The sequence below is a fragment of the Rhinoderma darwinii genome, unplaced genomic scaffold, assembly GCF_050947455.1.
Source record: "Rhinoderma darwinii isolate aRhiDar2 unplaced genomic scaffold, aRhiDar2.hap1 Scaffold_4583, whole genome shotgun sequence".
In the NCBI taxonomy this organism is placed as follows: domain Eukaryota; kingdom Metazoa; phylum Chordata; class Amphibia; order Anura; family Rhinodermatidae; genus Rhinoderma; species Rhinoderma darwinii.
The window spans coordinates 37,319-52,831 of NW_027463989.1; the positions used below are offsets into that span (position 1 = coordinate 37,319).

General features: G+C 45.0%; 1 protein-coding gene and 1 pseudogene across 1 annotated transcript in view; one reads left to right on the forward strand and one right to left on the reverse strand.

Moving 5' to 3' along the window:
- The first annotated feature begins 1,665 nt into the window (after positions 1 to 1,665).
- On the forward strand, positions 1,666 to 10,323 carry LOC142718068 (translation initiation factor eIF2B subunit beta-like; annotated as a pseudogene).
- Positions 10,324 to 10,381: 58 nt separating this feature from the next.
- LOC142718069 (DNA mismatch repair protein Mlh3-like) overlaps positions 10,382 to 15,513 on the reverse strand; it is a 35,204-nt gene continuing 30,072 nt past the window's right edge. Inside the window, exons 12-13 of the mRNA XM_075848743.1 lie at positions 10,532 to 10,677; positions 10,382 to 10,444 (exon numbers count right to left, since the gene is read on the reverse strand). Of these exons, the coding sequence (XP_075704858.1) occupies positions 10,382 to 10,444; positions 10,532 to 10,677 (209 nt within the window). The remainder of the gene's footprint in view (positions 10,445 to 10,531; positions 10,678 to 15,513) is intronic.

Genomic DNA, 15,513 nt, shown 5'->3' on the forward strand with positions numbered 1-15,513 from the left:
AGAAGTCTGGACAGAGAGGTCGCTGTGTATATAATGATATATGAGAGGTGAGGAGAAGTCTGGACAGAGGTCGCTGTGTATATAATGATATATGAGAGGTGAGGAGAAGTCTGGACAGAGGGGTCGCTGTGTATATAATGATATATGAGAGGTGAGGAGAAGTCTGGACAGAGGGGTCGCTGTGTATATAATGATATATGAGAGGTGAGGAGAAGTCTGGACAGAGGGGTCGCTGTGTATATAATGATATATGAGGGGTGAGGAGAAGTCTGGACAGAGGGGTCGCCGTGTATATAATGATATATGAGGGGTGAGGAGAAGTCTGGACAGAGAGGTCGCTGTGTATATAATGATATATGAGGGGTGAGGAGAAGTCTGGACAGAGAGGTCGCTGTGTATATAATGATATATGAGAGGTGAGGAGAAGTCTGGACAGAGGGGTCGCCGTGTATATAATGATATATGAGAGGTGAGGAGAAGTCTGGACAGAGGGGTCGCCGTGTATATAATGATATATGAGGGGTGAGGAGAAGTCTGGACAGAGGGGCCGCTGTGTATATAATGATATATGAGAGGTGAGGAGAAGTCTAGACAGAGAGGTCGCTGTGTATATAATGATATATGAGAGGTGAGGAGAAGTCTGGACAGAGAGGTCGCTGTGTATATAATGATATATGAGAGGTGAGGAGAAGTCTGGACAGAGGGGCCGCTGTGTATATAATGATATATGAGAGGTGAGGAGAAGTCTGGACAGAGAGGTCGCTGTGTATATAATGATATATGAGAGGTGAGGAGAAGTCTGGACAGAGAGGTCGCTGTGTATATAATGATATATGAGAGGTGAGGAGAAGTCTAGACAGAGAGGTCGCTGTGTATATAATGATATATGAGAGGTGAGGAGAAGTCTGGACAGAGAGGTCGCCGTGTATATAATGATATATGAGGGGTGAGGAGAAGTCTGGACAGAGAGGTCGCCGTGTATATAATGATATATGAGGGGTGAGGAGAAGTCTGGACAGAGGGGTCGCTGTGTATATAATGATATATGAGGGGTGAGGAGAAGTCTGGACAGAGAGGTCGCCGTGTATATAATGATATATGAGAGGTGAGGAGAAGTCTGGACAGAGAGGTCGCCGTGTATATAATGATATATGAGAGGTGAGGAGAAGTCTGGACAGAGGGGTCGCTGTGTATATAATGATATATGAGGGGTGAGGAGAAGTCTGGACAGAGAGGTCGCCGTGTATATAATGATATATGAGAGGTGAGGAGAAGTCTGGACAGAGAGGTCGCTGTGTATATAATGATATATGAGGGGTGAGGAGAAGTCTGGACAGAGGGGTCGCCGTGTATATAATGATATATGAGGGGTGAGGAGAAGTCTGGACAGAGGGGTCGCTGTGTATATAATGATATATGAGGGGTGAGGAGAAGTCTGGACAGAGAGGTCGCTGTGTATATAATGATATATGAGAGGTGAGGAGAAGTCTGGACAGAGGGGTCGCTGTGTATATAATGATATATGAGGGGTGAGGAGAAGTCTGGACAGAGAGGTCGCTGTGTATATAATGATATATGAGAGGTGAGGAGAAGTCTGGACAGAGAGGTCGCTGTGTATATAATGATATATGAGGGGTGAGGAGAAGTCTGGACAGAGGGGTCGCCGTGTATATAATGATATATGAGAGGTGAGGAGAAGTCTGGACAGAGAGGTCGCTGTGTATATAATGATATATGAGGGGTGAGGAGAAGTCTGGACAGAGAGGTCGCTGTGTATATAATGATATATGAGAGGTGAGGAGAAGCCTGGACAGAGGGGCCGCTGTGGATTTAGTGTTTTTGGACTTTGCAAAGGCATTTGACACTGTCCCCCATAGACGTCTAATGGGTAAATTACGGACTATAGGTTTAGAAAATATAGTTTGTAATTGGATTGAGAATTGGCTCAAGGACGTATCCAGAGGGTTGTGGTCAATGATTCCTTCTCTGAATGGTCCCCGGTTATAAGTGGTGTACCCCAGGGTTCAGTGCTGGGACCACTATTATTCAACTTATTTATTAATGATATAGAGGAAGGGATTAATAGCACTATTTCTATTTTTGCAGATGACACCAAGCTATGTAATATAGTTCAGACTATGGAAGATGTTCATGAATTACAGGCAGATTTAAACAAACTAAGTGTTTGGGCGTCCACTTGGCAAATGAAGTTTAATGTAGATAAATGTAAAGTTATGCATCTGGGTAGCAACAACCTGCAGCATCATATGTCCTAGGGGGCGCTACACTGGGAGTAATAATCTGCAGCATCATATGTCCTAGGGGAGCTACACTGGGGGTAATAATCTGCAGCATCATATGTCCTAGGGGGCGCTACACTGGGGGAGTCACTTGTAGAGAAGGATCTGGGTGTAATAACCTGCAGCATCATATGTCCTAGGGGGCGCTACACTGGGAGTAATAATCTGCAGCATCATATGTCCTAGGGGGAGCTACACTGGGAGTAATAATCTGCAGCATCATATGTCCTAGGGGAGCTACACTGGGAGTAATAATCTGCAGCATCATATGTCCTAGGGGGCGCTACACTGGGGGAGTCACTTGTTGAGAAGGATCTGGGTGTACTTGTAAATCATAAACTCAATAACAGCATGCAGTGTCAATCAGCTGCTTCAAAGGCCAGCAGGATATTGTCGTGTATTAGAGAGGCCTGGACTCGCGGGACAGAGATGTAATATTACCACTTTACAAAGCATTAGTGAGGCCCCATCTAGAATATGCAGTTCAGTTCTGGGCTCCAGTTCATAGAAAGGATGCCCTGGAGTTGGAAAAAATACAAAGAAGAGCAACGAAGCTAATTAGGGGCATGGAGAATTTAAGTTATGAGGAAAGATTGAAAGAATTAAACCTATTTAGCCTTGAAAAAAGACGACTAAGGGGGGACATGATTAACTTATATAAATATATTAATGGCACATACAAAAAATATGGTCAAATCCTGTTCCTTGTAAAACCCCCTCAAAAAACAAGGGGGCACTCCCTCCGTCTGGAGAAAAAAAGGTTCAAGCTGCAGAGGCGACAAGGCTTCTTTACAGTAAGAACGGTGAATTTATGGAATAGCCACCGCAGGAGCCGTCACAGCAGGGACAGTAGACACCGCAGGAGCCGTCACAGCAGGGACAGGAGACACCGCAGGAGCCGTCACAGCAGGGACAGGAGACACCGCAGGAGCCGTCACAGCAGGGACAGGAGACACCGCAGGAGCCGTCACAGCAGGGACAGGAGACACCGCAGGAGCCGTCACAGCAGGGACATGAGACGCCGCAGGAGCTGGTCACAGCAGGGACAGTAGACACCGCAGGAGCCGTCACAGCAGGGACAGGAGACACCGCAGGAGCCGTCACAGCAGGGACAGGAGACACCGCAGGAGCCGTCACAGCAGGGACAGGAGACACCGCAGGAGCCGGTCACAGCAGGGACAGGAGACACCGCAGGAGCCGTCACAGCAGGGACAGTAGACACCGCAGGAGCTGGTCACAGCAGGGACAGGAGACACCGCAGGAGCTGGTCACAGCAGGGACAGGAGACACCGCAGGAGCCGTCACAGCAGGGACAGTAGACACCGCAGGAGCCGTCACAGCAGGGACAGGAGACACCGCAGGAGCCGTCACAGCAGGGACAGGAGACACCGCAGGAGCCGTCACAGCAGGGACAGTAGACACCGCAGGAGCCGTCACAGCAGGGACAGGAGACACCGCAGGAGCTGGTCACAGCAGGGACAGTAGATGGCTTTAAAAAAGGGTTAGATAATTTCCTAGAACAAAAAAATATTAGCTCCTATGTGTAGAAATGTTTCCTTCCCTTTTCCCTTCCCTTGGTTGGACTTGATGGACATGTGTCTTTTTTCAGCCGTACTAACTATGTAACTATATAATATACACGCACTGCACCCCTATATATATATAATATACACGCACTGCACCCCTATATATATAATATACACACACTGCACCCCTATATATATATTATACACGCACTGCACCCCTATATATATATATAATATACACACACTGCACCCCTATATATATAATATATATATATATATAATATACACGCACTGCACCCCTATATATATATATAATATACACACACTGCACCCCTATATATATATAAAATATACACGCACTGCACCCCTATATATATAATATACACACACTGCACCCCTATATATATAATATACACACACTGCACCCCTATATATATATAATATACACACACTGCACCCCTATATATATATATAATATACACACACTGCACCCCTATATATATATAATATACACACACTGCACCCCTATATATATAATATACACACACTGCACCCCTATATATATATAATATACACACACTGCACCCTATATATATATAATATACACACACTGCACCCCTATATATATAATATACACACTGCACCCCTATATATATAATATACACACACTGCACCCCTATATATATAATATACACACTGCACCCCTATATATATAATATACGCACTGCACCCCTATATATATAATATACACACACTGCACCCCTATATATATATATATAATATACACACACTGCACCCCTATATATATAATATACACACACTGCACCCCTATATATATATATATAATATACACACACTGCACCCCTATATATATATATAATATACACACACTGCACCCCTATATATATAATATACACACACTGCACCCCTATATATAATATACACACACTGCACCCCTATATATATATATATATATATAATATACACACACTGCACCCCTATATATATAATATACACGCACTGCACCCCTATATATATATAATATACACACACTGCACCCCTATATATATATATAATATACACGCACTGCACCCCTGTATATATATAATATACACACACTGCACCCCTATATATATATATATATATATATAATATACACACACTGCACCCCTATATATATATATATATAATATACACACACTGCACCCCTATATATATATATATATATATATATATAATATACATGCACTGCACCCCTATATATATAATATACACACACTGCACCCCTATATATATATATATATAATATACACGCACTGCACCCCTATATATATAATATACACGCACTGCACCCCTATATATATATAATATACACACACTGCACCCCTATATAGATATAATATACACACACTGCACCCCTATATAGATATAATATACACACACTGCACCCCTATATATATAATATACACGCACTGCACCCCTGTGTATATATATAATATACACACTGCACCCCTATATATATATATATATATATATATAAAATATACACACTGCACCCTATATATATATATAATATACACGCAACTGCACCCCTATATATATAATACACACACACTGCACCCCTGTATATATAATATACACACACTGCACCCCTATATATATAATATATACACACTGCACCCCTATATATATATATAATATACACACACTGCACCCCTATATATATATAATATACACACACTGCACCCCTATATATATATAATATACACACACTGCACCCCTATATATATATATAATATACACACACTGCACCCCTATATATATATATATATATATATATATATATATATATAATATACACGCACTGCACCCCTATATATATATAATATACACGCACTGCACCCCTGTATATATATAATATACACACACTGCACCCCTATATATATATATATATAATATATACACACACTGCACCCCTATATATATATATAATATACACACACTGCACCCCTATATATATATATATATAATATACATGCACTGCACCCCTATATATATAATATACACGCACTGCACCCCTATATATATATAATATACACACACTGCACCCCTATATATATATAATATACACACACTGCACCCCTATATATATATAATATACACACACTGCACCCCTATATATATATATATAATATACACACACTGCACCCCTATATAGATATAATATACACACACTGCACCCCTATATATATATTATACACGCACTGCACCCCTGTATATATATAATATACACACTGCACCCCTATATATATATATAATATACACGCACTGCACCCCTATATATAATATACACACACTGCACCCCTATATATATATAATATACACGCACTGCACCCCTATATATATAATATATTACACACTGCACCCCTATATATATATATATATATATATATAATATACACACACTGCACCCCTAAATATAGAATATACACGCACTGCACCCCTATATATATATATAATATACACACACTGCACCCCTATATATATATATATATATATATATATATATATATAATATACACACACTGCACCCCTATATATATATATATAATATACACGCACTGCACCCCTATATATATATATATATATATAATATACACACACTGCACCCCTATATATATATAAATATACACGCACTGCACCCCTATATATATATATATATATATACACGCACTGCACCCCTATATGTGTATATATATATATATATAATATACACGCACTGCACCCCTATATATATATATATATATATATATATATATATATAATATACACACACTGCACCCCTATATATATATATATAATATACACGCACTGCACCCCTATATATATATATATATATATATATAATATACACACACTGCACCCCTATATATATATAATATATATATATATATATATATATAATATACACACACTGCACCCCTATATATATATATATAATATACACGCACTGCACCCTATATATATATATATATATATAATATACACACACTGCACCCCTATATATATATAAAATATACACGCACTGCACCCCTATATATATATATATATATTATACACGCACTGCACCCCTATATGTGTATATATATATATATATATTATACACGCACTGCACCCCTATATATATATATAATATACACACACTGCACCCCTATATATATAATATACACACACTGCACCCCTATATATATAATATACACACACTGCACCCCTATATATATAATATACACACACTGCACCCCTATATATATATATATATATTATACACACACTGCACCCCTATATATATATATAATATACACACACTGCACCCCTATATATATATATAATATACACACACTGCACCCCTATATATATAATATACACACACTGCACCCCTATATATATAATATACACACACTGCACCCCTATATATATATATATATATACACACACTGCACCCCTATATATATATATATATATATTATACACACACTGCACCCCTATATATATATAATATATTACACACTGCACCCCAGACATGACCGACAACCTCTGTTGACCCCATCATGTACCTCACACATAATGGACAGCGCATTGGGTTAATGTGTGAGGTACATGATGGGGTTAATTACTATTACTGTGCGGCACGTGGAGGATGATTACATTGCGAAACGTTTTTATTTTATATTTTTTTGGCGCTATAATCGTGTTGTTGCGGCCGCTGCGATTCTGAGAATATTTCGTATATTGAGACTTTTATTTTAATAATGTGTCTGTTCTTTACATTCGGTTACAAGTTTCCGCTATCTGTAGGGGGGGGGGGTCTGACTGCTGGGACCCCCACCGTTAACAAGGACGGTGGTCTCGAGCCCCTCGCTTTAACCAAGGAGCAGGTCTCATGCGCCGCGCCATTCATTCTCTATAGGAGCGCCAGAGAAAGCCGAGTCGTGCGTTCAGCTATTTCCGGCGCTGCCATAGAGAATGAAAGGCTCGAGACCCCCGTCCTCGTAAATACTGGGGGTCCCGACTATCTCACACCGACTGATCAGCAAGTTACCTCTTACCCTACGGATAGGGCGTAACTTGTTGTAACTGGAACACCCCTATACACTGATAGTAATGCACGCACGCACGCACGCACGCACGCACGCACACACACACGTTCTGTATATATATCTATACACTGATAGTAATGTACCAGTATATACACGCACACACGTATACTGCACCCCCAGACATGATGTACATTGCGGTGACGTCCTCTCTTCCAGGTGAAGTAATGGACGTTATCCGCAGAGAGGGCCGGAGAATGACCGCAGCTCAGCCGTCGGAGACCACAGTGGGGAACATGGTGCGGCGCGTGCTGAAGCTGATCCGTGAAGAATACAGCAGGTGAGGCAGAACTGTAGGGACCGGAGTCCTTCCCTTTTCAATGGCAGTCTTTGCCCACCTCCCCTCCCCCTCTGCACCTAGTGTAACACTGGCCATTCATGTATGAAACGCTCTGTCTGCGGAGGGCGTTCTGGACAATGACACCAAACACATCCTGCTCCATCTGTAGTTTGGCCTTTTATTGATGGGAAACGGATCTGTGATTAACAACGTTACAAGCCGGCATCCGACCATGAATAAAAAACCCGACACGACCGATGCACTGTGCGCAGGTATCAGGTGTCTGTCACGAGAAGTCCGCAGCGTGAGACGGCTTTAGTGTCTGCGCTCCTGACTCCTGTGCTCTGTGCAGGCTCCGCGGGTGCAGCGAGGAGAACGATCAGCAGGAATCTCTCCACAAGCTGGTGACCGCCGAGGGACTTCATGACGACTTCCACACCCCGCTGCCGCTGCTGAAGGCCAACGTGATCGAGGCGGTGAATGAGCTGCTGATTTGAGCTGGGTAATTATTTGCGGCAGCGGCTGGATCGTGGCTCCCGTGGCCGCTGATGTGGTCCATTCCCACGCTGCGGTTCAGGTGCGTGCTTTACTGCGACTGCATTGAAAAACGCACCAGATCTCTGAAAATTCATGTGGTTTTTGGATTCATTTTTCAAAAATGCTGCTCTCCCTGCGCCTCAGCGTGCGGCTGGTCCCTGCGGGTGTAATCACAGGCGGCGGGTGTAATCACAGGCGGGGGATGATCTATTGCGTTCATACCGGGCTGGTTCTTCGGTAGTTGTCGGGATTTCTGTTCAATTCAGACGAGTTAGAAGGTCGCAGATATTTCTGCAGCAAGTGCCACGTGTGATTATACCCTCAGCCCCGTGGCTGCGGGTGGCGCATAAGGTCCCGATGGTTCTGCGGGTGGCGCACAATGTCCTCTGTATTACGACGTCCGGTGGATCAGCCTCCGTTTTCTGGTGGATTTGTCTGTGAATAAATGTTGTCCTCCCGGTTGCCGCTCCGCACGAGGCCTCCGGCTGGAGAGGTTTCGGACACATTGGCGCTCGCCTTCTGTACTGACTCTGTATTGTTTCTGGACAGAGGGCACGACGGACAATATCGCAGCTCAGGCCAAAGAGCACATTCACTCCAATGAGGTGATCATGACAATCGGGGGCTCACGGACCGTACAACTCTTCTGGAAGCGGCCGCCCAGAAGCGCAAGTTCACGTCATTGTGGCAGAGTGCGCCCCCTTCTGCAGGTAACTGTCACTTCACGTGGGACCTGCATCGGGGAGGGCTGCTAATCTTGACTGAGTTCTTGTACTTCCAGGGCCATGATATGGCGGTCAGCTTATCCCGGGCAGGAATAGAGACCACGGTGATCACAGACGCCGCCATCTTTGCGGTCATGTCGCGTGTGAATAAGGTGGGTGATGGAGGAAGTGGCTCCCAGCTCGTCTGTGTCTCCTGGATTGGTGGACTCTGATGTGTTGTGTTCCTTTACAGGTCATCATCGGAACAAAGACCATCCTGGCCAACGGCTCGCTGCGGGCGGTCTCCGGGACGCACACACTGGCCCTGGCCGCGAAGCATCACTCCACGCCGCTCATCGTGTGCGCCCCCATGTTTAAGCTGTCCCCGCAGGTACCGGCCCCGTGTCCCCCTGTGTGGTGCAGCGCCGGGGCAGGGCAAGTCTCTGATCCACCAGGTTTCTCTCTCTCCGCAGTTTCCTAATGAAGAAGACTCTTTCCACAAGTTTGTGTCTCCGCAGGAAATCCTTCCGTTCTCCGAGGGTGAGTAGATTTGGGGTGACGTCTGTGCGGCGGGAGTAGATTTGGGGTGACGTCTGTGCGGGGTTGTATGTACAGTCTCATTTTTCCCGGCAGGGGAGATTCTGGCGGAGGTCAGCGCGCACTGCCCCATATTCGATTATGTTCCGGCGGAGCTCATCACGCTCTTCATATCTAACATCGGAGGGAACGCGCCGTCTTATATCTACCGGCTGATGAGTGAGCTCTACCATCCCGCTGACCACGACCTGTGACCGCACAATAAACACATGACGCGCTGCACCACCACTGTCTCCGCTCTGTTTACACCGCTTCATGGCTGCCGCTCCGTGTACAGTCCTTCTCATACAGCTGCCAGGTTCGGTGCCGTTGTCTCAGACGTCTCAGGTTTCAGTGGTGGAGGAACCTGGAGAGAGAGAGTTATTAGGAAATGTGAACACCCCCGGCTTCCCCCCTCGTTGGTACAGACCGGGTCACTATGTAGGGTACTCACCTCAGGATCCATGTGCTGCAGGTCTGCGAGGGGCAGGATTGACGGGCGGCCGTGCGCACACTGGAACGGTAGAGAACACTGAGCCAGAGAGGCCATCAGACGGGAGCACTCGTCCCCAGTCAGGGGGTGGTTAAACTTCACAGCCCCTGTCATTATAGGAAACGTTCAGACGCTGCCCCCACGCTATACACAAAGCCCTGATCTCGTGGAGCTAAGGGAGGTCTATAGACACCAGTCACCCAGCTGTGATAGCAGGACTAGTCACATGAGAAACTGCCAGCTTCAGCGTGATGGGGGGGGGGGGGGGGAAGAAGCCCTGCGTGGCTGGAACGGTGATGGAGGGGGCTCTGTGGGCTGGTGGGCGATGGAGGGGGCTCTGTGCGGCTGGTGTGGCGATGGAGGGGGCTCTGTGCGGCTGGTGTGGCGATGGAGGGGGCTCTGTGCGGCTGGTGTGGCGATGGAGGGGGCTCTGTGCGGCTGGTGTGGCGATGGAGGGGGCTCTGTGCGGCTGGTGTGGCGATGGAGGGGGCTCTGTGCGGCTGGTGTGGCGATGGAGGGGGCTCTGTGCGGCTGGTGTGGCGATGGAGGGGGCTCTGTGCGGCTGGTGCAGGGCCACTTCATCAAAAAGAAGAAAAATAAATCACACGTTTTTGTGCACAATGTGACACTTTTCCCCCAGAATATTTTGCAAGTTCCATAATAAATCTCTCCCAATATATTACAGCCGGGAAATCTCCCTACACGGAGTCTGTAGCAAACGTGGTGCCGATAGTCACAGAGGGGGGGGTCACAGCGGGGTCAAAAAGTGAACCCAGAAATGATCGGCCTCAACGCTCCATTGTGGGTAAAATATTGAAGGTTTTCTAAAACACTTCTCAGTGAGATCCTCCCGGAAAACAAAGCTCCTGATCAGCATGAGATGAGGGACCTGTCCTGTCGCACTATGGAGCCTCTACTGTAAGAGCAGTCACACTATGGAGCCTCTACTGTAAGAGCAGTCACACTATGGAACCTCTACTGTAAGATCGGTCACACTATGGAACCTCTACTGTAAGAGCAGTCACACTATGGAACCTCTACTGTAAGAGCAGTCAAACTATGGAGCCTCTACTGTAAGAGCGGTCACACTATGGAGCCTCTACTGTAAGAGCAGTCACACTATGGAACCTCTGCTGTAAGAGCAGTCACACTATGGAACCTCTACTGTAAGAGCAGTCACACTATGGAGCCTCTACTGTAAGAGCAGTCACACTATGGAACCTCTACTGTAAGAGCGGTCACACTATGGAGCCTCTACTGTAAGAGAGGTCACACTATGGAGCCTCTACTGTAAGAGCAGTCACACTATGGAGCCTCTACTGTAAGAGCAGTCACACTATGGAACCTCTACTGTAAGAGCAGTCACACTATGGAGCCTCTACTGTAAGATCAGTCACACTATGGAACCTCTACTGTAAGATCAGTCACACTATGGAACCTCTACTGTAAGAGCAGTCACACTATGGAACCTCTACTGTAAGAGCAGTCACACTATGGAGCCTCTACTGTAAGATCAGTCACACTATGGAACCTCTACTGTAAGATCAGTCACACTATGGAACCTCTACTGTAAGAGCAGTCACACTATGGAACCTCTACTGTAAGAGCAGTCACACTATGGAACCTCTACTGTAAGAGCAGTCACACTATGGAGCCTCTACTGTAAGAGCAGTCACACTATGGAACCTCTACTGTAAGAGCAGTCACACTATGGAGCCTCTACTGTAAGATCAGTCACACTATGGAACCTCTACTGTAAGATCAGTCACACTATGGAACCTCTACTGTAAGAGCAGTCACACTATGGAACCTCTACTGTAAGAGCAGTCACACTATGGAGCCTCTACTGTAAGATCAGTCACACTATGGAACCTCTACTGTAAGATCAGTCACACTATGGAACCTCTACTGTAAGAGCAGTCACACTATGGAACCTCTACTGTAAGAGCAGTCACACTATGGAGCCTCTACTGTAAGATCAGTCACACTATGGAACCTCTACTGTAAGAGCAGTCACACTATGGAGCCTCTACTGTAAGATCAGTCACACTATGGAACCTCTACTGTAAGATCAGTCACACTATGGAACCTCTACTGTAAGATCAGTCACACTATGGAGCCTCTACTGTAAGATCAGTCACACTATGGAACCTCTACTGTAAGATCAGTCACACTATGGATCCTCTACTGTAAGAGCAGTCACACTATGGAGCCTCTACTGTAAGAGCAGTCACACTATGGAGCCTCTACTGTAAGAGCAGTCACACTATGGAACCTCTACTGTAAGAGCAGTCACACTATGGAACCTCTACTGTAAGATCAGTCACACTATGGAACCTCTACTGTAAGAGCAGTCACACTATGGAACCTCTACTGTAAGAGCAGTCACACTATGGAACCTCTACTGTAAGAGCAGTCACACTATGGAACCTCTACTGTAAGAGCAGTCACACTATGGAGCCTCTACTGTAAGATCAGTCACACTATGGAACCTCTACTGTAAGATCAGTCACACTATGTACCCTCTACTGTAAGAGCAGTCACACTATGGAACCTCTACTGTAAGAGCAGTCACACTATGGAACCTCTACTGTAAGAGCAGTCACACTATGGAACCTCTACTGTAAGAGCAGTCACACTATGGAACCTCTACTGTAAGAGCAGTCACACTATGGAGCCTCTACTGTAAGAGCAGTCACACTATGGAACCTCTACTGTAAGAGCAGTCACACTATGGAGCCTCTACTGTAAGATCAGTCACACTATGGAACCTCTACTGTAAGATCAGTCACACTATGGAACCTCTACTGTAAGAGCAGTCACACTATGGAACCTCTACTGTAAGAGCAGTCACACTATGGAGCCTCTACTGTAAGATCAGTCACACTATGGAACCTCTACTGTAAGAGCAGTCACACTATGGAGCCTCTACTGTAAGATCAGTCACACTATGGAACCTCTACTGTAAGATCAGTCACACTATGGATCCTCTACTGTAAGAGCAGTCACACTATGGAGCCTCTACTGTAAGAGCAGTCACACTATGGAGCCTCTACTGTAAGAGCAGTCACACTATGGAACCTCTACTGTAAGAGCAGTCACACTATGGAGCCTCTACTGTAAGATCAGTCACACTATGGAACCTCTACTGTAAGATCAGTCACACTATGGAACCTCTACTGTAAGAGCAGTCACACTATGGAACCTCTACTGTAAGAGCAGTCACACTATGGAACCTCTACTGTAAGAGCAGTCACACTATGGAGCCTCTACTGTAAGAGCAGTCACACTATGGAACCTCTACTGTAAGAGCAGTCACACTATGGAGCCTCTACTGTAAGATCAGTCACACTATGGAACCTCTACTGTAAGATCAGTCACACTATGGAACCTCTACTGTAAGAGCAGTCACACTATGGAACCTCTACTGTAAGAGCAGTCACACTATGGAACCTCTACTGTAAGAGCAGTCACACTATGGAGCCTCTACTGTAAGAGCAGTCACACTATGGAACCTCTACTGTAAGATCAGTCACACTATGGATCCTCTACTGTAAGAGCAGTCACACTATGGAGCCTCTACTGTAAGAGCAGTCACACTATGGAGCCTCTACTGTAAGAGCAGTCACACTATGGAACCTCTACTGTAAGAGCAGTCACACTATGGAGCCTCTACTGTAAGATCAGTCACACTATGGAACCTCTACTGTAAGATCAGTCACACTATGGAACCTCTACTGTAAGAGCAGTCACACTATGGAACCTCTACTGTAAGAGCAGTCACACTATGGAGCCTCTACTGTAAGATCAGTCACACTATGGAACCTCTACTGTAAGATCAGTCACACTATGGATCCTCTACTGTAAGAGCAGTCACACTATGGAGCCTCTACTGTAAGAGCAGTCACACTATGGAACCTCTACTGTAAGATCAGTCACACTATGGATCCTCTACTGTAAGAGCAGTCACACTATGGAACCTCTACTGTAAGAGCAGTCACACTATGGAACCTCTACTGTAAGAGCAGTCACACTATGGAGCCTCTACTGTAAGAGCAGTCACACTATGGAACCTCTACTGTAAGAGCAGTCACACTATGGAGCCTCTACTGTAAGATCAGTCACACTATGGAACCTCTACTGTAAGATCAGTCACACTATGGAACCTCTACTGTAAGAGCAGTCACACTATGGAACCTCTACTGTAAGAGCAGTCACACTATGGAGCCTCTACTGTAAGAGCAGTCACACTATGGAACCTCTACTGTAAGATCAGTCACACTATGGATCCTCTACTGTAAGAGCAGTCACACTATGGAGCCTCTACTGTAAGAGCAGTCACACTATGGAACCTCTACTGTAAGATCAGTCACACTATGGATCCTCTACTGTAAGAGCAGTCACACTATGGAGCCTCTACTGTAAGAGCAGTCACACTATGGAACCTCTACTGTAAGAGCAGTCACACTATGGAGCCTCTACTGTAAGAGCAGTCACACTATGGAGCCTCTACTGTAAGATCAGTCACACTATGGAACCTCTACTGTAAGATCAGTCACACTATGGAACCTCTACTGTAAGATCAGTCACACTATGGAGCCTCTACTGTAAGAGCAGTCACACTATGGAGCCTCTACTGTAAGATCGGTCACACTATGGAACCTCTACTGTAAGATCAGTCACACTATGGAACCTCTACTGTAAGAGCGGTCACACTATGGAACCTCTACTGTAAGATCAGTCACACTATGGAGCCTCTACTGTAAGAGCAGTCACACTATGGAGCCTCTACTGTAAGATCAGTCACACTATGGAACCTCTACTGTAAGAGCAGTCACACTATGGAACCTCTACTGTAAGAGCAGTCACACTATGGAGCCTCTACTGTAAGAGCAGTCACACTATGGAACCTCTACTGTAAGAGCAGTCACACTATGGAGCCT